The sequence below is a fragment of the Rhincodon typus genome, chromosome 17 (assembly GCF_021869965.1).
Source record: "Rhincodon typus isolate 14 chromosome 17, sRhiTyp1.1, whole genome shotgun sequence".
Classification (NCBI taxonomy): Eukaryota; Metazoa; Chordata; class Chondrichthyes; order Orectolobiformes; family Rhincodontidae; genus Rhincodon; species Rhincodon typus.
Genome location: NC_063348.1, coordinates 14,900,827 through 14,924,052, shown reverse-complemented (window position 1 = coordinate 14,924,052; position 23,226 = coordinate 14,900,827). Strand labels below are relative to the sequence as shown.

General features: G+C 41.4%; 1 protein-coding gene across 1 annotated transcript in view; it reads right to left on the bottom strand.

The window, feature by feature from the left end:
- LOC109930083 (astacin-like metalloendopeptidase) overlaps positions 1 to 21,353 on the bottom strand; it is a 92,089-nt gene extending 70,736 nt beyond the window's left edge. The window contains exons 1-4 of the mRNA XM_048607296.1: positions 21,344 to 21,353; positions 19,192 to 19,347; positions 9,010 to 9,130; positions 4,059 to 4,237 (exon numbers count right to left, since the gene is read on the bottom strand). Of these exons, the coding sequence (XP_048463253.1) occupies positions 4,059 to 4,237; positions 9,010 to 9,130; positions 19,192 to 19,347; positions 21,344 to 21,353 (466 nt within the window). The remainder of the gene's footprint in view (positions 1 to 4,058; positions 4,238 to 9,009; positions 9,131 to 19,191; positions 19,348 to 21,343) is intronic.
- Between the last annotated feature and the right edge of the window lie 1,873 nt (positions 21,354 to 23,226).

The following is a 23,226-nucleotide window of genomic DNA, read 5'->3' as shown; positions in this document are numbered from 1 at the left end:
AAGGGTTTAGGTCCGAAACGTCAGCTTTCCTGCTCCTCTGATGCTGCTTGGCCTGCTGTGTTCATCCAGCTCTACACCTTGTTATCTCAGATTCTCCAGCATCTGCAGTTCCTACTATCTCTATCGGATAAATATTTCTGATTATAGGAAGATTAGTTGATTATATCAGATAAACGTGTTGAAGCAGTATCATCTCAGGGAACAGGATAAAGAGGAACAGGTATGACAGGTGGTAAAAGTAGTGGATGGTATTGGGAGGCAATAAGATTGAGCTAGAAGGAGAGGCAGGCAGCTCACTAAGAAAACCTGCTACAATTCAACAAGCCAATGTGGAAATACTGGGACAGTTAGACCTGTGTTCTCATATTTAGAGGAAGACCAATGGAAGATTTAGTAAGCTTACTTAGGGAAGAAAAGGAAATATTTAAAGGTACTCCTAGATGTATTAACTTAGCTAAGATGATATGAATGTAGGAGAATTAAACAACATTGTTATTGGCTAAACCCAGTAAAACAAGCCCAAGCGCAACAGAGATTCAATACATGCTGTAAAATTACTTGACTGAACTTAGCTAAAGCAGCTGGGCTTCACTGCTGGTGTTACTTCCTAAAACAGATGGATCAAGCAGATTTTGCAGAGAATACAGGAAAGTATATGCAGTTACAAAAACAGATTTATACTCAATTCCTTGGTTAGAAGATTATATCGATAGGGTTGATAATGCTTCATTTCTTTATAAGAATGATTGTTGAACAGATATTAGCATGCCAAAAATATCAAGAGCTGAAGAGATATCCATTTTTGTCACAACAAATGAGTTATATCAATGTTGAATCATACCAGTTGTTTTAAAAACGCCACACCTACATTTCAAAAACATATGAATTAAGTGGTAGCTTAATGTGTTAACCACACATACTTAACTGTGTGGTTCATTTAGCCAGTGACATAATATACAATACCACATAAGAAGATGTTACAGCCCTCAATGATTTTTCATTGTTTTTATTTTATTCTATTATCAAATTTGGTTTGGAGCTATGAACTGGAAACTATGAGCAAAAGACTTTCAGTCTGTGGGTAACAACTTGTGTTAAAAGGAAAACAAACCAAACAAGCATTTAATCATGAAGCCAGGCCTGGAAGTTAATGAAGGATGGTTCCTGATCAAGGTTCTTCAAACCACAAAAGAGCATTATGTTTAAACGTATAGCAAAAGTTGGCTATTAACAAAGTCACTACCTGGAAATTAGTTACAAGTCTGCAAAAGACCTTATGTTCAAGCATATGGCATATGTTGAATGGTAACTGGGGCCTCAAGGAGGAGACTGTCAGTCTGTCGGGCATGGTCAGAGTTTGAATTGAGTTTTAGACTGTGTTTTCAGTGAAAATAGGAATATGGCTGTTGATACTACAGCATTAAGATTTTAAAGCTCCCTGAAACATGAAGATTTGAAAGCCTAACTGCCCTCATCAGCTTTTGGAAGTTCGAAAAATAGGAAACTAGGTTGTAAGTATTACTGTCCTTATCTCAGTGAATTGTAAAGTTGACCCTGATTGGCATCTTCAGAAAATCAACCACAAAACCATCATCTATACCTACGGAATAAAGCATTGTGAAAAGCGTTTAAGTAATCTGGACAGTTTTGTTATTTTTTTTATTGATCTATTAACTGTGTTTGTTTGTCTTTTGTGTGAATGGGGCTGTAAACAAAGGTTGTTTAAAAAAAGGAAATTGCTGGAAAAGCTCAGCAGGTCTGGCAGCATCTGTGGAGAGAAATCAGAGTTCATGTTTTGGGTTGAGTGACCCTTTTTCAGTTCTGACCCTTCTGAGGAAGGGCCACTCGATATGAAATGTTAACTTTGATTTCTCTTCACAGATGGTCCCTGACCTGCTGAGCTTTTCTAGCAATTTCTGTTTTTGTTCCTGATTTATAGCATCAGTAGTTCTTTCAGTTTTTATTTTGTAATAACTTTTTTGGCTTTATTGCATAGATCAATTAGATTACTTTGTTGTTTAGTTTTCCTCTACTAAAGTTACCGTATTTTTAATAAATTGCTAACTCTTTTGTTTAAACTACAAACCAATGTTGAGAATCGACTAATCCCAAGTCTGGTTAAGAACCATTGGATCAATTTCAAGGGTTTTTTGAAGATTTTAATTTTAATATTTTGCAAGTACAGAGATAGAAAGGCTGATGTGGTTCAACAGTCTACCTGCATATTGTAACAAAGTGCATGTAATGCAATTAGAGATCCAGTTTAAGCAATTCTAGTTAGCTACTTTGTAATAAATTTGGCCAAATTAAATTCACAGAAGCAATGGTAACTTCCTTGGAGCACATTATCAGAGAAGGCCAAGTGTTACCAAGATCAGTGAAAGTGAATGCTCCAATAGAATTCCCTGTTCTACAACTAAATAGGAAATTATGATATTTTTAGTATGTGTGGGTTTTACTAGAAATTTGTGCATAATTTCAGCATGATAGCTGGATCTTTAAAAAAAATGTTACAAAAACAAACAAAAGTAGTACAGTCAGCAGAATGCCAAGCAACCTTTGAGAAGCTAACAGGAATCCTAATAAATAAACCAATGTTGGCCACTAAACCTTGAAAATTGACTAATGCTAGTGTCTTAGAGGTAGATACAGTCTTGTCATAAATTGATAAATTTTGAATAGGGTAATTAGTTTGGTATTTTTCAAAGAAACTAAACCAAAATCTTAAGAAATACTCTGCTGTACAATAAGAAAATACAGTATTTATTATTATTATTGGTTCTTCAACACTTTGAAGTCTATGTCTGACACAACAACAAAGAAACATTCATCTTTACTGACAATATTCCACTTGCATTTATTGAAAAGTTTAAACTTGAAACACAAGACTATCCAGATGGAGTCTGTTATTTGAACATTCAACGTAAAGATTATTCACATTAGCGGAAAGGATAATGTAATTGCAAATGCACTGTCCTGAGTAGTTTAATAGGTTCTTGTAAGTTCAGAAACATGACTGTTGTTTTTTGTTAACCTGAGTTCACCGGACAGGAAAGTTGGGAGCTTTAAGTAATTCATTTAAATCTTCAACTTTTGGGATGATTCCAGCAGCAATGGGGCTTGAGGATTAGTGCACTTTCCTAAGTAGATTGTGACACAATATTGAAATCTCACTTCCATCAGGCATCTGCAAGTAAGAATTATCTTTAAAGTAAGGGTTTGCCAATAGACAGAGAAGTATTTACTATTTCCCATGTTATTTGCTCCCTTTCACGTGCTTCATTTCAGCACATTTCATATCCCATTTTATTTGCGTCATAATACTTTGAAATGTCATATTTTGTTTTAAGGTTTTTATGCCTTAATTGTCTCAATCAATGTATCATTTTTTAATCAATTGAACTATAATCTTTGATATGTCTTCTTTTCACCCTTTCTTGCACCCTATTCGCCTTACCTTTAGAGTATTCCAATGGAAAATGTTGAATGTTTTCATGAATCTTCTGCTCAGTTAATGTGAAACAAACTTCTTAAATGGCTGCAGTGTTTCTTACATATGTTTATTTTTAATTCTATTGCTAAGTGTACAGTGACAACACATGCACAGAAACACTCGACAACACTTTACAGCAGCATTTCATCAGTCGTAGAATGCCCCAGTGTCATGAAAGGTGCTACATAAGTGCAAGTCTTTCCTTAAAGTTAATTTTTCATGCATTCACATCAAAAAGAGCTTGCCAATTAAAATTAAAATTGTCAATTGGATACAAAATTAGCTTAATGGCTGGAGATAGAGTGGGATGGTGGGGAGTTGTTTTAGGACTGGAGGCCTGTGACCAGCAATGTTCCAACAGGAACGGTCTTCGTTCTTACTACTCAGTAAAAAGTTATAAAACACAATTGTCAGAGGAATGCAACAGCCAACCTTAAGTAACTCCCATTATTCAACAGCTGGAAGCCATTCAAAGGAAATTTAACTCAACATAAAGAAAATAAATTAAAGTATGTTTCAGCAATTATGAATCAATAATCAAAATGGATATTCTCAATTTTCTTACCCTTTGGAACATTTTCCCACATTATCTTGAGATATTCATCACGGTCACTTCTGGAGTGCTCGTGTTGAAAACCAATTGCATGTAGAAATTCATGTGCAACCAAACCAAAATGCACACAGCCTGGAACTTTCAGTGATAATTTTCTTTTAGTGGGTCTGTACCCAACATATGAATAGCATCTAAGAAAGTAAGAAGTTAAAAACAAAAATGAATTTTTCTACACCACCAAAACATTAACAATATACACACTGAGATGAATTTTATGTTTATTTATGGCTAAGTATGAGTTGTGCCAGATTTTTTTGCAGGATTTTCACTGCGTGGCAGAGTGAGACAAACTCGGCTCATTAACCTCATTGTCCGTTACTGGGAAATCTGTCACATCCAATTCCAGACCCATCTGGCCACATACAGTTCCCAAAATAATTCGCAACTCAACTGATATCTGCCAAAGGTCTGGCATCCCTTGCCCCCATGCTATCTTAGGAAGTACGCTGTGCACCCAGACAAGCATTGGCAATCCGACATTGTCCCTCACTAGCAGCGCAATGGCAAGAAGCTGCAAAGCCATGCTCCCACCATATACAGCCCTAATCTCACACCCTAGTCATTATTTAAACTCCACACCACACAATTTAACGGTCCTAATCTACATCCCATCTGAATGCTGCGTCCTCCATACTCTTTCCTCAATGCCCAGTGGTCGCCAACATCTTGTCACTGTCCAGAACAAGAATATCACTCATGGGCAAGCATTTGAATTACTCCAAACATGAACTGCTGTTCGCATTCAAAATATGAATTAAATGTTGGCATCATCACCATAACAGTCCACAGTCTTCTGCACCCACTAGCGTTTACTGGAACTGTGTGTCAATCGGGTTCTGTCTCTCTTGTGGCGACCAATGCAACTGAGTTTTGTTCTCCACAAGGACAGCTTCTTCTTTCACAACATCCTCACCCTTCTTCTTAAAAGACTACTCCCATTCCCCCAACTCAGAACGCCTGCTGCACTCTAATCCTCTTTCCATCCAGACCTACCTGAACCATTCCACTTTCCATTGCATTCAGCAGACTAGCTGTGGAGAGGGCCACAAAAAGGAACAGACAGAGCACAGGCATTCCTTAAAGATCAAGTTTGTTAAAAGCCAGGTACATGTACGAGAATCCCTTAATTCCTTTAATATCCAATTCTGACTTATTCATACTCAATGGCTGAGCATTCTAACCATTCACAACACCTGGAGTTTCTCTACAACTCAAAGTTTCAACTATTTCCCACACTATCCAATACCCAGACTCAAATCCAGACAAAACATGCAGCCCTACAACAGCTAATATCCTCTCAGACACATTCTCTGAAAAATTACAAAGCTTTTCTGCATGAACTGGCTCAGGCCTCAAGTTGCATCTGGTGCAGAGTATTTTAGAATACAAACTCCAGTCTGACATATCTGTCCACAATGTGCTTTTAATTGTTCATGGGATGTGGGGATTGTTGGCTAGGCCAGCATTTATTGTCCAGCCCAAATTGCCTTTGAGAAAGTGATGTCAAGTTTCCTTTCTGAACCGCTGCAGTCCTCAGCATGTTCGTACACTCACAGTGCCATTTGGTAGGGAGTTCAAGGATTTTAACCTACAGATAGTGAAGGAACAGTGATATAATTCCAAGTCATGATGGTGAGTGGCTTGGAGAGGAACTTGGTGAAATTCTCATGCATCTGCTGCCCTTATCTTTCTAGGCCTTCCCTCAAGAAAAGCACTTTGCTGAAATACCACCACACTGTTTCAAGGAAGAGAGTAGGAGATCGTTGACGTTTTTCATAAGTGGACCAAGCCTTACTTGGAAAACATGTTGCTAACTTCTACTTCAATGTCCATGAAGGCTGCTTTGGTCAGACGGGAGCCTCTATACATCTCAAGGCCAGGGAACAGTATTTCTGGCCTATAATACACTCTGCTGATCAGAATCACACTGAGCATAACAATTGCTGAATACCCCAGCATTCTGGGGGTTACCACTGACCAGAAACAAAACTGAACCAGCCAAATAAACTCTGCGGCTTCAAGAGCAGGTCAAAGGTCTAGAATTCTGCAGCAAGTAACTCATCTCCTGAGTCCCCACTGTCTGCCCATCAACTACAAGGCACAAGTTAGAAGTGTAATGGAATGATGTCAACTTTCCTGAATGGTACCATTCCAAGAAAACTGAAAAAGCTTAACACCATTCAAATAAAACCTACGTACTTGACTGGCACCTTATCCATAAACTTGCACACTCACTCCTTTCACCAATGCACACTGGCAGCAGCGTGAACCATCTACAAGGTGCACTGCAGCAACTCACCAAGGCTTCTTTGACAGAACCTTCTAACCCACGATCTTTACCACCCAGAAGGACAAGGTCAGCAGATGCAAGGGAACACGACCACTTGTAAATTCTCTCCAAGGCACACCTTCCTCACTTCAAACTCTATGGTTGTTCCCTCATTGTCATTGGGTCAAAATCATGGAACTCCCTCCCTAACAGCATTGTGCGTTTATCAAAGACTGAAGTGATTTAAGAAGTCACCTCATCTTGACCTTCTAAAGGGCAACTGGGGACAGGAATAAATTCTGGCTTAACCCACAACCCATGAATGATTTTTAAAAAAGACAAATGGGACTACAGGCTGATAGCTGCATCTCAGTACCTTAAAAGAAGTAGCTACAGAGATAATGGATGGATTGGGTATATTTTTCCAAATTTCTCTAGAATGAGGATATATCCCAGCAAATTGTGATTGCATACATGCAGCACTTCTGTTCAAAAAACGATGAAGGAAAACAAGAAAGTATAGACCAGGCTGTCTAATGTATATTATTTGGAAAAGTGCTAGAATCCATTATTAGATGGACAAGAGTAGCAAATACATGGGAACATTGCCTCCTGCATGGTCTGTACGTTCTCAATTCGGACAATATTTTCATTCCTTCATTGTCACAGAGTCAAAATCCTGCAATGCCCTCCCTAGCAGTACTGTGATTGTATCTACAACCCAGAGAATACAGTGCCAGAAGGAAGTTTATCATCACCGTGTCAAGGGTGATTAAGGGATGGGCAATAAATGAGGCTTGGATGCCAGCATCCAATGAATAAATTAAAATAAATGTATTGTTTGCCCTGAGAACTGTCTTATTGTTTTTACAGTGTGAAAACATTTCTGAAGTCCAAAGCAGCACACACTTCAAAAGGTGATGTTGCTATCTTGCGAGTGAATTTATATTGATTGCCATTGAGAGCAATTTATTCTAATTGAGAAAGCTATCTTGTATTTAATCATTAAAGTCATCCTTCACACTGCTATTTTGAATTTGGTTTACCAGTCTATAAAAGGTTAAAGCCCTCCATAATTATATGATAAATATTTATCTCTAATTTCCTTAAATAATAATTGGCTCTATGCAACATCTAGTATTAATTATCCATAAACAGCTCCCACTAAATTTTTCTGCCCCTCCCTTTACACCCAAAATGACTCTCCTTCCTGATTTTGTGAGCTGAGATTCTTGCTCTTCAGGATTTTGAAATAATGAGAATAATTGGGCAGCACAGTGGCTCAGTGGATAGCAATGCTGCCTCTTAAAATCAGGGATCTGGGTTTGATTCCATCCTCAGAGTTTACACATTCTTGCCGTGTCTGCGTGGGTTTCCTCCCACAGTCCAATGATGTGCAAGTTAGGTCGATTGGCCATGGGAAATGTAGGGTTACAAGGGGGGGTGGGTCTGGGTGGGATGTTCTTCAGAGGGTCAGTGTGCACTTGATGGGCCAAATGGCCTGCTTTCACACTGTAGGGATTCTATGATTCCAGGAAAGAATCAGCATTATATTTCCAAGCTACAATAATGTGCAAGGAATAAAAACTGAAAGAACTGTGGATGCTGGAACTCAGAAACAAAAACAGAAAGCTCAGCACATCTGGCAGCATGTGTGCAGAGAAATCAGAGTTAACGCTTGAGGTCCAGTGACTGTTCCTGAGAACTGGTGAAAAGGAAACTAGGGAAATTTTTTTTATGCAGAAGATAGCATGGAGAGGAGGGGTAAGCAGTAAATGATAGGTGGAGATAGAGCCCAAAAAGAAAGAGGACAGTTGGAGAGATAAAGGACTGAAAAATGATCAGGTTAGGAGGATGAATAGCTGTTAATGGGAACAGTTAGTGGTTAACAATGAGTTGTGTGTAATAGCAGACCATGTGATAACAAAAGATAGTAAGAACTGCTGATGCTGTAGTCGGAGATAACACAGTGTGGAACTGGAGGAGCGCAGCGGGCCAGGCAGCATCATTAACAAATTTATGGCTTTGTTGAACTGTTTGACTATATTTTTGACTATCCATTTGCGTATAGATGCAAGAAATGTAAAATATGTTTGCAGTTTACTAGCATTGTTTTACACTACTGGAAGATGTTACATTTGCTTCTTTGATCAACTCCTTAGATTTGTGCTGTATCTCTCTGGTTAGACATCTCAAAACCTTAACAAATTCCTAACTGTATTCACATAGTGAGTTTCTAGTCTCAGTGAGTATTTTACTAATATTTTCAAATTGCCCTAACATACTGCTTCTTGCATTCGTTATAATTTAGTTTAGATTCCCCCTGTTTATTTCCCTTCCTTAGTCTCATTACTTTGTATTTGTAAATGTTTGTGTTGGTCAAATGATTCATTCATCTAAAATGCCAAAATAATTTGGTATTTGATACACCTGTTGAAAAAGACACTGATTCATTGGGTATATACAAATAAATTGGCTTCATAAAGTTTATCCTCCCCAGTAAGCCTAAGCATGCTTTACGGCTAGACAATTGAAAGAATAGTAACATTTATACCATTTTAAACTATTATTCATCCATGTTATTTCGGTGAATATATGAACAACTTCACAATACTCTTGTATCTTTCAACTTACCCATTTTCTGATTGAACAGAAATATAACCGGGTTCATTACTTCGCCTATAATAAAACTTCACGCAAGTAAGGGAACTAATCTCTTGCAGAGATTTCCATATTACTTTTGTCTGATCTTCAGCTACAACAAAAGACAAAAATAAAAAAGAGTGCATTAAACTTGGCAGCATGACAATAAAAGTGATTAAACAGTCATATTACAATGGGAAAAATAATTATCAAGTATAAAATCAAATGAACTATAACAACCTTGAGGAAATGCAAACTTTTGAAGCTTTTATGGAGTTACTGATGGAATGCTGTACTTTCAGACTAGAGGCAAAAATCAGGAGGCTGGAAAGCAAAAGAACCATCAAACCAGTACAGTATAGGTTGCAGCAGTGATTATGCCAATTGTGAAGCCTGACAGGTCGGTTCGGCTTTGTGGTGATTTCAAACAGTGGACCACTTTTCGCAGCTGGATAAATACCCAATCCCTCACAGAGGACTTATACGCAAAACTGGTGGTGGGTGTCCGTTCTTCATGAAGCCAGGCATGAGCCATGTATACTTGTAATTGCAATTACATGAGGATTCCCAAGGTATGTTACAATTAATACTCCTAAGGATTTGTACCAATATACAAGACTGCCTTTTCGGGTATCATCAGCCTGTGCCATTTTCCAGTGGACTATTGACATCTTACAAAGTCTACCTCTGGTCATCATTTATCTGGATTGCATACCAACAACCGGGAAGATCCTTAAAGAGCATATAGAGAACTTGGACCAAGTGTTTAAACATTTCTCCAAGGTACAACTTAGAAGGGAAAAATGTCTTCCAAGTGACCTACTTGGGCTACAGAGTCAACAAGACCAGATTGCACCCGTTGGAAGATAAAGTAAGGATGATCAAAGATGCCTTGGCTCCCAAGTCTGTATTGGAGCTTGGGTGTTTTCTTGGGTTGTTGAATTATTACAGAAAATTCATGTGTAAACTGGTGTCCATCCTGGCACCTGTACATTTGCTATTGACAAAGGGTCAACCTTGGAAATGGTCTTGTAGCCAAGATGTAGCCTTTAGGGAAGTGAAGAAGCAGGTTTCGCTGTCTAAGGTTAGCACATACAATCCTAAGCGATGTGGTGCTGACTTGTGATTCCTCTCCGTATGGTATCAGGGTAGTGTTGGCTCACTGGTGATCCAGTGGAGAGGAACGCCCAATAGTGTACGCTAATTGGACTTTGACTGATGTCGAACGAAAATACGCCCAGAAAGAAAAGGAAGATTTGGCGGTCATCTTCGGTGTGAGAAAGTTCCACCAATACCATTATGGACAGAAATTTGTAATACTGACATACCATAAACCCCTGCTAGGGCTAATTAAAGAGGACAGGGTCATACCGCCCATAGCTTCAGGTTGAAATCAGTGATGGGCTCTAATTCTGAGTATGTACAATTACAAGTTGGAACACCATCCAGGAGGCCAAGTGGCAAATGCCTTGAGCCACCTCCCATTGGTGGATACATTACAATAGTACTGCCACTGGAAATGTCCATTCTAGTTTTAAACTTCCTGGATACCTTCCTGGTCACCTCTGACAATATCAAGCTGTGGACACAAAAAGATCCTGTTCTGGCAAAACTAAAACAGCTGCAGGTGATGGGAGAAACAAAAGGGCCATCACAACCTGAAATGAAACCTTTCTCCACTTGGTGAGACAAAATCACCATTGAGGACAGTATCTTATTATGGGGAGAAAGAGTGATTGTCCCAAGCAAAGGTTGCTGCCAGATACTGGCTGAACTCCACCAGGGTCACCCTAGGGTTCCAAAATGAAGATGTTAGTGAGAAATTATGTCTGAGGGCTAGGACTGAATGCCAGCATACCGCGTTGGTGGAGCAGTGCTCACAGGGCCAACAAGGACAAAAATTACTGCCAGCTGCTCCTTTACATTCTTGGAAATGGCTGGGTAAACCCTAGATTTGTTAACACATTGAATATACCAATCTTTTCATGGGCTCTGTGCTTTTAGCATTGTAGACGCCCAATCAAAGTGGTTGGATATGTATTGTGTTCTTTTGTCAAACACTGGGACGGCGATTGAAAAGTGGTGAGCATTTTTTGCAATACACAGACTCCCAAAGGTGTTGGTCACAGACAACGGTCCATCATTTACCAGCAGAGAATTTGAGTGTTTCCAAAGTCAAATGGCACTTGGCGTGTAATAACAACTCCATATCATCCATCTTCCAATAGTCTGGCAGAAAGAGTAGTCCAAACTTTGCAGGCAGGCTTAAAGAAACAGCCTACAGCTTCACTTGACACCAAACAGTCCCAGTTCCTGTTTGATTATAGATGCATCGCTCACGTAGCTACAAGGAGTTGCTAATGGAAAGAAGACTCCACACTAAGTTAAGTCTGATCTTCCCAGACCTTGCAAGGGGGAGGTGGAACAGCATCAGGAATGACGGACACAAGACTCCTCTAAGCAAGACAGGCAGTTTACTTCAGGGAACAAAGTTTGGTGTTGAAATCACAGGAATGGCCCTGCATGAGTAAAAGGCCTGGTCAACATGAGGGCAGGTCCCAGACATATTAAGTAAGTGTAAGTGAGAGCGTCGTGAACTATCACTTCAACCTCATGAAAGGTGCAACCTCGCAAATGGTGCAGGAGCAAAACATACCCAGCCCTCAGAACATCCGGCAAGGCCGTAAAAACCTGTGGGTTCTCCCCTTCTGCTTAGAAATCTCTGAGGACAAGGTGAACAAGGCAGATGTTGCACCCTCGACACCGTTACCAGCTGAAGAAGATGCTTTAGCCAAGACATTCCAGGCACAAGAGGCAGGCTACGGTCGGTACACGTTGTCAGTATCTGAGTCGGAGGAACTGGACCTGATGTGAAAACGAATGAATGGTGGAGCAGACTTGATGGGCTGAATGGCCTACTTCTGCTCCTATACCTTATGGTCATATGGTAACTTGCCACATTCCACTGTATTTCATATACTTAACTGTTTTCATTGTGAAGATAAAAGCTAAATACCAGCAATAGAAAGTAATATATCTGTTAAAAATGCGAAGAAATTTAGGTAACTGATATCAGTAGGCAAGAAATGATTGAAGCAACCTGAGAAACTAAAATCAAGTAAGTCCCAAGACTTGATGGCCGACATCTTAGGATTTTTAAAAGAGACAGTTTTAAAGATAGTGGCTGTGAACTTCACTAAATTTTGAAATTGTCTCATCAGATTAGAATTTAGCAAATGTAACATCCGTTCAAAAATAAAAGGATCAGACAAAGGCAACACAGTTTTATGAAAGGAAATTATGTTTGACTGACCTACTTGGGTTCTTTGAGAACGTAACAAGTAGGGTACATAAAGAGGAACCAACAGTTGTGGTAAAACTGGATTTCCAAAAAAACTTTAGATATGGTTGTCATACAAAAGGCTAATAGGCAAGAGAAAGGTTCATGGAGTTGAGATAATATATTGTCACAGATACAGGATTCGTTTAATGAACAGGAATGATTGGTAGGTCCCATCTGGATGAGTACTTAAAATTCCAGGGCATAGTATGCTATGGAACAAGTGCAGGTAAATGGGATTAGTATAGTTTGGTGTTTGTTGGTTGGCATAGACATGGTGGGCCGACGGGCCTGTTTCTATGCTGTATGACATCTACAACTTATTGAGGAAGAAAAGATGAAGAAAATTAGCCATTTTCAAGTTGGCAGGCTGTGACCAGTACAGGGGCACAAGGATCAGTTCTTATATTAATGATTTAGACAAAGAGATGGAGGCTAATGCACCTAAGTTTGCTAACAAAATAAAGCAAATTAGAAATGTAAATTGTGTGTACAGAAATATGCTGCAAAAAGACATAGAAAGTTTTAAGTGAGTAGGCGGAATTAAAAAATTGAATTAGGTTTTATTGTCACACGTACTCAAGTTCTACCATTGCAGTTCTTCACAGCATAAGTTAGGAAAATAAAGTTAAAAGATAGACATTACAGTCCTTCTATAACCTGCAGTCACTCCATGCTGGGGGCTTTCCACACGTGGCATCACTTTCCCCCGCACTGGGCTGACCTCAATTGGATTCGCTGGCTACCATCGGTGATAGGCTGACTGCAACCGGCCCCAGTCCACCAACCATCAGTCTCCCTGCTCTGGGCCCGCCAACCACCCCACTCCACCATGGCCTGCCAACGGCTGGCTATTCCACTCCACCCTGGCTGTCCTGCTCTGCTCCAGCCTACCAACCGCTAGCCATCCTGCTCCACGTTGGCTCACTGACTGCTGACTGTCCACTCTGCTCCAGGCCCTCAGCTGCTGCAATGATCCAATGCCGTCACCATTGGTCTCCTACAAGGTAAGTTTTAAAAATACTAAAGAATTACAAAAGAGAAGAGTGAGAAAATGAAAAGAAAGAGAAACGGGCAGAAGGGACAAGCCCTGGGTGGAGCCTGGATGCTGCATACTCCACCACCATCTTGGAAGCAAGATGGTAAATGGAGTAGAATGTGTGGAGATGTGGTGCTATTCACTCTGGCTGTAATAGAAAAGTATTTTAAAAAAATCACATAACATGACATTTCAAGAAACTCTGGTGTGCTTGTACAAGGAAGGAGCTCAGAAAATTAGCATGAAAGAATAGGAAGATATTAGAAGGCAAATTAGAAGGCAAGGTTTGCCTTTTTGCACATTGATTGGAAATAAAGAAGTCTTACTGGTGAACTCTGGTGTGACCAATCCTAGAATTCTGTGTGCAGAAGAATTTACACTGGAGCCAATACAGTGAAGAAACACTCGTCAAATTGCTGTGGTGAAAGGGTTAGCCTGTGATGAGAGGCTCAGTTAATTGCACCTGTATACCCTGGAATTTAGAAGAATTAAAGATTCTGAAAGGGCTTGACAGGACAGATATTGACAGTGCATTTAAACTGTCTGGAAACCTTGAACATGAGACCATAATTTCAAAATGAAGGGGGCAATCACTTAGACTGTGATGAGGAAAAAGCTCTTCATTCTGAGAGTTAGGGACTTCTGAAAATTCCTATCCCAGCGGATTGTGGAGTGTCCATCATTGATTATACTTATACCTGGGATATACAGGTTTTTGTTCTCTCAGGAAATCAGTGGATATGTGGAACTGGCAAGAAGGTGGAATTAAAGTCCCAAGATTGGCCATAATCATATTCAGCACCATTTGCAACACCTAGGTACTGAAGCTGTTTCTCTACACAATCAGCCAAACTTGATAACCATCCAGATTTGGTCAGATAAGTGGCATGTAACATTTACATCACACAAGTGCCAGGTAATGAATATCTCCAACAGGACAGCATCTAACCATCACCCCCTGGTGTTCAATAACTTCACCACCATCAACAGTCTGGGGTTTACCATTGATCAGAAATTGAAAATTGACTATCTAAACACTGTGGCCACTAGAGGAGGTCAGAGATTAGAAATACTGTGGATAGTAAATCACTTTCTGTCTCTCTAACGCGTATCCATCATCTGCATGGTACAAGTCACTTGCCTGGATGACTGCAGCTCTAACAACATTCAAGAAGGTTGAAATCACCCAAGTGCTACCTTAAACTCTGCTTCATAACAGAAAAGGCAAGAAAAGTTTTATTATTTACCTTTGCTCTTTGATTCTTTTTAAGTAATCAATATTCACTTTGGAGTAGTTAGTTTCTTTATTGTTGTGGCAAGTTTTACCCTTCTGAAATTTGCTCACCAATCCCCTAACTCAAAGAAAAATTGAAATATCCTCCACTTCATCCCCAGAAACAGATCCACAGTCACTGGTCACCATCAGTGTCTCATTAGCTCTTGAACTGCACAATATTTGTCTCCAGAAAAAAGGGCATCACAGCCAAAACTGATGTCCTCACATTCAGCATCCACACTTTATGCAAAAGTTACCGGAACAGAAGATGCTGCTGATAAGCTTTCTGGGAGGAATTATCTCAGTCACTGTGACCAAGGAGGGGAGCTCAGAAGACTGGTGTCAGCAAACAGTGCAAATGCATCCAACAGAGGGCCTGCTCAGAAGGATTCTGGGAAGAGTTGAAACCAGCCTCGGAAGCCACGGTAAATTGAGGCAAGAGTGAGGCCATGTTGCTTAGGAACTCAGACGACCAATCCTTCATTCTGTTCACTAAAAGGACAGATTGCTTGAAGGTGCTAGGAATATGGCTTGGAGGAGCTGGGGCATACACAAAATCCTTGGAGGAGCACATTGCCAAAGTAAAGCAGAAACTAGTCTTTTGAGAGCACCACTCTCTCTCCATTGCAGGTAAAAACCTGGTCATCAAATGTGAGGCACTCTCTCCTATTGCTGTATGTGGCGCAGGTCTGGCCATTCCCTGAAACTGCGCTGTTTCAGTCACCTGAGCCATCTTCTGGCCTAAGATAGACCAAGTCTGCAGGAATTCCATGCACAAAACTCTGGATTGGGGGGGGGGGGGGAAAAATACCCCAAAATGCTCTCAGCTTGATAGCCACCTTTGTCAAGCTGTGCATAGACCTTTGGTACACAAACGCTAAGTGTCACTATGTTCTAGCTGTCGAGGGTGTTGCGAAGGATGGGAATGGCCTCACTGCCACTGAATGCTCCAAGTAGTTGGACCATCCCTATCACCTGTCGTTCATCGAGAAATTTGCAAAGAGAAACACCTTTGACACCAGTCCATCAGGAAGTGGTCAGCACACAGTATTCTCAGGACCCTGAGGGAAAAGGAGAGAGTGGACTCTGTTGCGTGTTTCCCTGAATAGAGAGTCAAAGTCATTTGGCAGAATGCTTCATCACCAGAACTTTCAAACTAGCACCAAGACATCGCTTAGCTGGTGATGAAAAGAGCACTACCTGTGAGATCCTTTATGGATGCCTGGTCAGTCTGTGCCACTGCATGCTGCCCTTGAAGTGTCTGCAGGTGGGGGTGAGACTGTCGTACACCTCCTTCTGGAATATGCCTTTGCAAAGGAAGTCTGGAGAAAGATGCAGTGGTTTGTTTCAAGGTTCGTCCTGAGCAGTTCCATGACATGGGGCTCTGTGCTCTATGGTCTGTTTCCCGGGACACACACCACAGCAAATATCAATGTGCCTGGAGGACCATCAACTCAGTGAAAGACATCTTCGGTCTGCCTGAAATTGTTGTTCGTCCTCCAGAACAAGGATATGGCCCCAACTGAGTGTTGCAGACTGGCACATTCCAAGGTCCAGGACTACATGCTGAGGGATGCACCAAATCTTGGGGCAGCTGCTGCCAAGATGCAGTGGGGAAGTACCATTGTCTGAGGTCTTCCTGCTGAAAGTAAATGGGGGTCCGTTCAGTTATTGGAGCCTCCTAGTGCCTCAGATATATATAAATATTAGTATTGTATGTGTAAGAGAGGTCTTTGGTTTTTTGGATAGAGTCAAATTCCAGCGTTTTGTTTATTTACTTGATATGCCAATGTACAGATCCAAATTGCTTTTGTGGCAATGTACATGTTAAAAGAGATTTTTTATGAATGAAATATATTTTTGAAATAAAACAAAGAATTGTCTCAGTCACTGCCCAGGAGCAAATAGGAGAAAGGCAAGCTATAGCAAAGTGGCCATTTTTGAGAAGAGCCGCTTTGTGGTGGAGGTTAAGGTGTAGGCTTCAGTGAATAACAGGCTTTGGTGAGAGGGCGATCAGCAGCAAGATAAGGCAGTCGGAAGAGGAACAAACTACTGCACCTGTTGAAGGCACAAGGGTAAAGGTGAAGTAGAAGGAAGTTTAACTGTGAAGTCACAGGCAACAGGTAAGTGAGTGGCTGGCGACTGGTGAGTAGTTTTTCTTCTCTCTTTTTTTCTTCACTTTGCTACTGTCGTTGTTAACTTAAGGCTTAAGTCATGGCAGAAGATCCCAGACCTATGTCATGCTCCTTCTGTGCGTTGTGGGAATTCAGGGACTTTTCCGATGTCCCTAATTCCTTCACATGCAGGAAATGTGTCCAGCTGCAGCTCCTGTCAGACCGCTTGACAGCTCTGGAGATACGGCTGGATTCACTTTGCAGCATCTGTGAGGCTGATGGAATCATGGTTAGCATGTTCAGTAAACTGTTTACATGACAGATAAAAATTACTGAGGAAGATAGGGAATGGGTGACCGTGGAAGAGTAGTAAGGTAGTGTAGGGGTCCCCTGTGGTCATCTCCCTCAAAAACAGATAAAACGTTTTGGATACTGTTGGGGGAGGTGGCTCACCAGAGGAAGGCAGCAACAGGCAGGTTCATGGAACCATGGCCGGCTCTGCTACACAGGAAGGATCAAACCAGTTGGATCTATCTTCACTAAGGAGGACACATACAACCTTCAGGAAATATATGGAACAGAGGGTCAAACATCAAGCAGGAACTGAAGGAAATCCTTATTAGTCAGGAAATGGTATTGGGGATGGGATTAAAACCCAATAAGTCCCCATGGCCTAATGATCTGCATCCCAGAGTACTTAAGAAAGTGGCCCTAGAAATAGCAGACGTATTGGTGTTCATTTTCCAACATTCTGTAGTCTCTGGAAGAGTAGCAATGGACTGGAGGGTAGATAATGTAACCTCATTGTTTGAAAAAGGAGGGAGAGAGAAAATGGGGAATTATAGGCCAGTTAGCCTAACATGAGTGGTGGGGAAAATGTTGCAGTCAATTATTAAGGATGTAACAACTGAGCCTTTAGAAAGCGGTGACAGAATCCGTCCTAATCAGCATGGATTTGCTAAAGGGAAATCATGCTTGACAATTTTTTAAGAATTTTTTGAAGATGTGACCAGTAGTGTGGACTAGGGTGAATCAGTAAATGCTGTGTATCTGGACTTACAAAAGGCATAGTAAGGAAACTTAGAGTTCATGGTATTGGAGATCATGTATTGACATGGACAGAGAGCTGGTTGGCAGGCAGGAAGCAGAGAGTTGGAATAAACGAGTCCTTTTGAGAGTGACAGGCAGTGATGAGTGACATGCCGCAGGGGTCAGTACTGGGACCCAATATCTCCAAATTTGCAGATGACACTAAGGTGGGTGGCAGTGCGCTGTGAGGAGGATGCTAAGAGGCTGTAGGGCGACTTGGACAGACTGGCTGAGTGGGCAAATACTTGGCAAATGCAATATAATGTGGATAAAGGTGATGTTATTGACTTTGTGCCTTCCTGCTTTTATGACTATTATTATCATTTGAATGGTGGCAGTTTAAGAAAATGTGAAGGTGCAACGAGATCTGGGTGTCACGGTGGAACAGTTGCTGAAGGTTGGCATGTTGGTGCAGCAGGCAGTCAGGAAAGCTAATGGCATGCTGGCATTTATAGCAAGTATTGGAGTAAGGATGTCTTGCTGCAGTTATACAGGGCCCTGGTGAGGCCATACCTTGATTATTGTGTGCAGTTTTGGTCTCCTTGTCTAAGGAAGGACGTTCTTGCTATTAGGGAGTCCAGTGAAAGTTCACCAGACTGATTCCCAGGTGGCAGGACTAACATATTAGGAAAGCCTGAATCGACTGGGCTTGTATTCACTGGAAGTTAGAAGGATGAGGGGGCCATCACAGAAACATATAAAATCCTGATGGGACTGGACAGGCTAGATGCAGGAAGAATGTTCCCGATGTTGGGGAAGTCCAGAACTAGGGATCACAGTGTAATAAGGGGTAAGCCATTCAGGACTGAGATGAGGCAGAATTTCTTCACTTAGAGAGTTGTGAAACTGTGGAATTCTCTCTCCGACAGGAAGCTGTCGGAGCCAGTTCATCTGATATATTCAAGGGGGAGCTGGACATGGCCCTTGCGGCTAAACAGATCAAGGCATATGGACAGAAAGCAGGAATGGAATACTGAAATTGCATGATCACACTGATTGGTGGTGCAGGTTTGAAGGGCTAAATGGTCTACTTCTGCACCTATTTTCTATGCTTCAAGAAAAGTGCCACTTTTATTTCTTCATTACTTGAATTAGGGCTACAGAGGGAATGCATAAACTCTCTGCCATAGTTCTCGCTGAAATTATCTATTTCACATAGATTAGAGGTTAAGTCTGTGATTTTTCTTGTTCTGCATGGTTTAATTACTTATTAACGTTATTGTATTTGTCAACAAGTACTTTATTCGACTTGTAAATTAAGGCACATAAATAGCTATGAATGTACTATGATCTGCTAATAATGAAAGCAACTTACTGTATATTTTATCAATCACATATGGTACATAGACATTCCCATCTTGTGAAGAAGGCCATAAGCAGCTTTTTGGTGTTTTTGAACACACAACAGCATTTCTGGTGGTATCTATGAGAACGTCACCATATTGAATTATTTTACTTCCTGTAAGTTTTGCTGCAAAACAAGAAATACAAAATCTTAAGTAGAAAGTATCTACAATTGATAAATTAATATTAAACATTCAATTTTTCTTAACCATGGCAAAAAATGATAATTAGCTATATCTTCAATTACACCATCTAATTATCAAGCACATCTGACTTTCTAAGCATGTCATCTAAATGTGGCAAACATCAAGCATGTGTTTGACATTTCTCTGAAATGTAAAGATTTTACATGATAGAGCTACTTAGTTTCCAGTTTAAAATCATTGAATCATAAAATGGTTACAGGACAGAAAGACGCCGTTCAGCCCATGTCTATGCTGGTTCTTCATGAAACCAATTCAGTGCCATAAAGCCTGAATTTTATCTTCCTTTTCAGAATCAGGTGGTTATGCTAAAATGGGATTTATCAAGGTAAAGCTGCAAATGAAAAGTTACACATTAACTCCCATTCTTCAGTCTGAACACATGATATGTTTATTCAAATACAATTCACACCACAGTTGGCAGGGCCCTCAGATGAGTCCAGTCCATCTCCCACACTTCAACCCTCATCCCCTCTATACCCTCCCACACCAGCGATAAGACTCCCCCCCCGTCCTCACCTACCATCCCACCAGTATCCACACCTAGAGAATCATTAGCCGTCACCTCCAGCGGGATGCCACTACCTGACATACATTCCCTACCCCTCCCTTGTCAGCTTTCCGCAAGGACCATTCCCTCTGGGCTGCACTTGTCCACTCCTCCTTCACTACCATCAGCACCCCACAGCACTTTCCCCTGCAACCACAGAAGGTGCAACACCCGCCCATTTACTTCCGCCCTCATAAGTACTCAAACACACCTTCCAGGTGAAGCACCACTTTAGCTGTATTTCACTCAATCTATTCTACTGCATTCACTGCTCACATTGTGGTCACCGCTACATTCGGGAAATACCTATATTCTGTCCACAAAAATAACCCTGAGCTTCCATTTACCCATAGCTTCAATACACAACCTGCTCCCTGGCCAACATTTCTGTCTCAGGCTTGCTGCAGTGCTCCAGTGAAGCTCAGCACGAACTGGAAGAACAGCACCTCATTTTCCACTTGGGAACTCTAGAGCTTTCTGGACTCAATATCGAGTTCAACAATTTCAGGGCTTGAGCAATTTCTCCACGCCTTCCCCCAACCCCCACACAGTAGGCCTTGTTATCATATGGTCTGACATTACACAGAACCTGTTGTTAGCCACTAATAGTTGCCATTAGCAGCTATTCATTCTTGTGGCTGACCATTATCCACTCCTTTGTCTAACTGTGTTTCTCTCTCTTTGGGGTCTATCTCCACCCATTCTTTACTCCTTACTCCCCATCTTTTGCATAAAAAAACCTTTTCCTTGTTACTTTCAGTTTCGAAGAAGGGTCACCAGAGCTGAAACGTTAACTCTTATTTCTCTCCACAGATGCTGCCAGACCTGCTGAGTTTTTCCAGCAATTTCTGGTTTTGTCGTTTATGATTCCTGCAATCCTTAGTTAGTAGCTATTTTTCAGTCGACAGCATGGTTGAGGAAACCATGTAAACTGTTAGTTTGTGTCAACTGTGTTGCCAAAGATGTAACCCAATCATTTGCAAATTTTACTCATCAATAAATGTATTGTAATGTAGATGCAGATTTTGGCCTTGCAACGTAAAATCAAATATTCTAAAAGCAAGAGAATTCCTGGCCTATGACTTTCTTTTACAGCCACAGGATTAATGTGACTACTGCAACTAAATTTCTGGTCAAGGGTGACCTTTAAGATGTTAATGGTGGGGTGTTTAGGCATGGTATCGCTACTGAAGACGAACAAGGGCAATGGTTAGATTCTCTATTATTGATAATGGTCAGTGGCTGGCACTTGAGTGCTACCTTCTACTTACCAGCTTAATTCTGATTGTTATTCAAAACATTTTCAATTTGGGCATGGATTGCTACACCAATTGAGCAGTTTTGAATGCTACTGAATTCCATGCACCTACCGGTGACCATCTCCGCTTCTTACCTTAAGGAAGCTTGTTAATAAAATAACTAGTGATGATTGGGGATAGGACACAAATTTCAGTAACTCCTGCAGCTATGTTCTGTGCAGAGAATGCTGGAGAAACTCAGCAGGTCTGACAACATCTGTGGAGAAATATAACATTTGTTGTAGTTAATGTGTTGAGATCAATATGACTTCTTCAGAGCTGAAAGGTATTGGAAATTTATTTTTATACTTTTGACAGCGACGGAGGAGGAGCAATGGGGCAGATTGTATAGAGACCCAGTGGAAAAAAACAAAAGGTGGTAAAAACAATGTTGATGAAAGAGAAAAAGAAAAATTAAATGGGGTAGATAAAGATGTGAATGGGAGAGAATGGGTCCTTTCTACTGAAAGCAAAGTAAAAAAGACATAAACAAGACACGGGAGAGGGTGGGAGAGGCACGAGATAATGTGACAAATGGAGAACAGACCTCATGCAGGAGGCAGGCCTGTGGCGGAACTCAGAAAAGCTCAGCATTGTTGGAGAAGTTGACGGACTTGGTTAAGACCTTTGCCTTAGTAGACACCTGGCGAATTCTCCATCTTGATTCCATTGCCTTCATCTTGTGAAGCCTGGGATTGGAGTGTCCAGAATTGACTGACTCTACATTTCCAGGCATACACCTCCTGTGTTCCAAAGGCCAATGTTGATTTCTTCTGAGTACTGCCACAGTCCCACCTCTTGAGGGCACAACTGAAATCTCCCCCAAGAATGAGTTCGCCCTCACCGATGGAGTTAATAAGAGTATACACTTCCTCAAAGAAGCACGTCTGCTCAAGTCCCATCCAAAACACATTACATTCACGAAGTGAAGCACCATGCCTCCAGAATGAACCATGAATTGGAGCAGACAGCCTGACACATGCTCCTTGATCCTCAAGATCTCAGGCTGAAAAAAAGGGGACAACAAGATAGTTACCCCGCCAGAATTGGAGGCCAGGTGACTCATGAAGACCTGTGCCTGCTGCTGCAGGAGCCACATAGTTTCATCTCCTGAAATGGTATGGGTTTCATGCGGGAAGCTCACCGTGTACTTCCGTTCCCTGAGGAGCAAGGGAATATGAAATCTATCCTGGGCCTTCCCACTGCTGTTGGTGTTGAGACTAGGTATCCTGGTGTGGGAGGAGCTCGTTTCATTCAGCACCAGGGCGAGATCGGCATACTGGCACTTTAACAACTTGCTGCTGGAGGATGAGAGGTTCTGGGACTTATTTAATCATTTCTGGACCAGCTGGAGAAGGATGCAGGGGGGCTTCCCTCTTTGAAGCTATGGTGGGATGTGGACAAGACTCACATCCATGACTTCTGTCAGCAGTACGTGTTCAGTTGATAAAGAGGTGGAAATCCAGGATCAAGAGGATGGAAAGGAGGCGATTGACTTGGAGTCATGTCTCAGTCAGTGCGATTTGGACCTGGCCTTGGAGGAGATGTACAAAGAGAAGGCCACACTCCAGGATCTGCATCTCTGCGGGTCTCAGGGTGCTTATGTGAGATTGTGGGTCCAATTCCTTCAGGATCTCTGCTGCAGCTCCCTCTTCTTCTACTCGCTGGATAAAAGGCATAGGCTCCTTATGCTGCTAGCTGATGATGGTTCGTTCATCTTGGATCTGGAGGGTATCAGGGCCCAAGTGAGGTAGTATTATATGGTTCTCTTCTTTCTAGATACATCCTGTAAAGAAGCTTGCAAAGTTCTGTGGGAGGACCTGCTAGAAGTCAGCCATCATGGTGCCGAGAGGTTTGAGGCTTCTCTGAGTTTGGAGGAGCTGACTGGTGGCCTTGAACGAGTCTCCAGGGGCAAGTCCCTGAGACTGGATGGTCTGACCGTGGAGTTCGTCAGG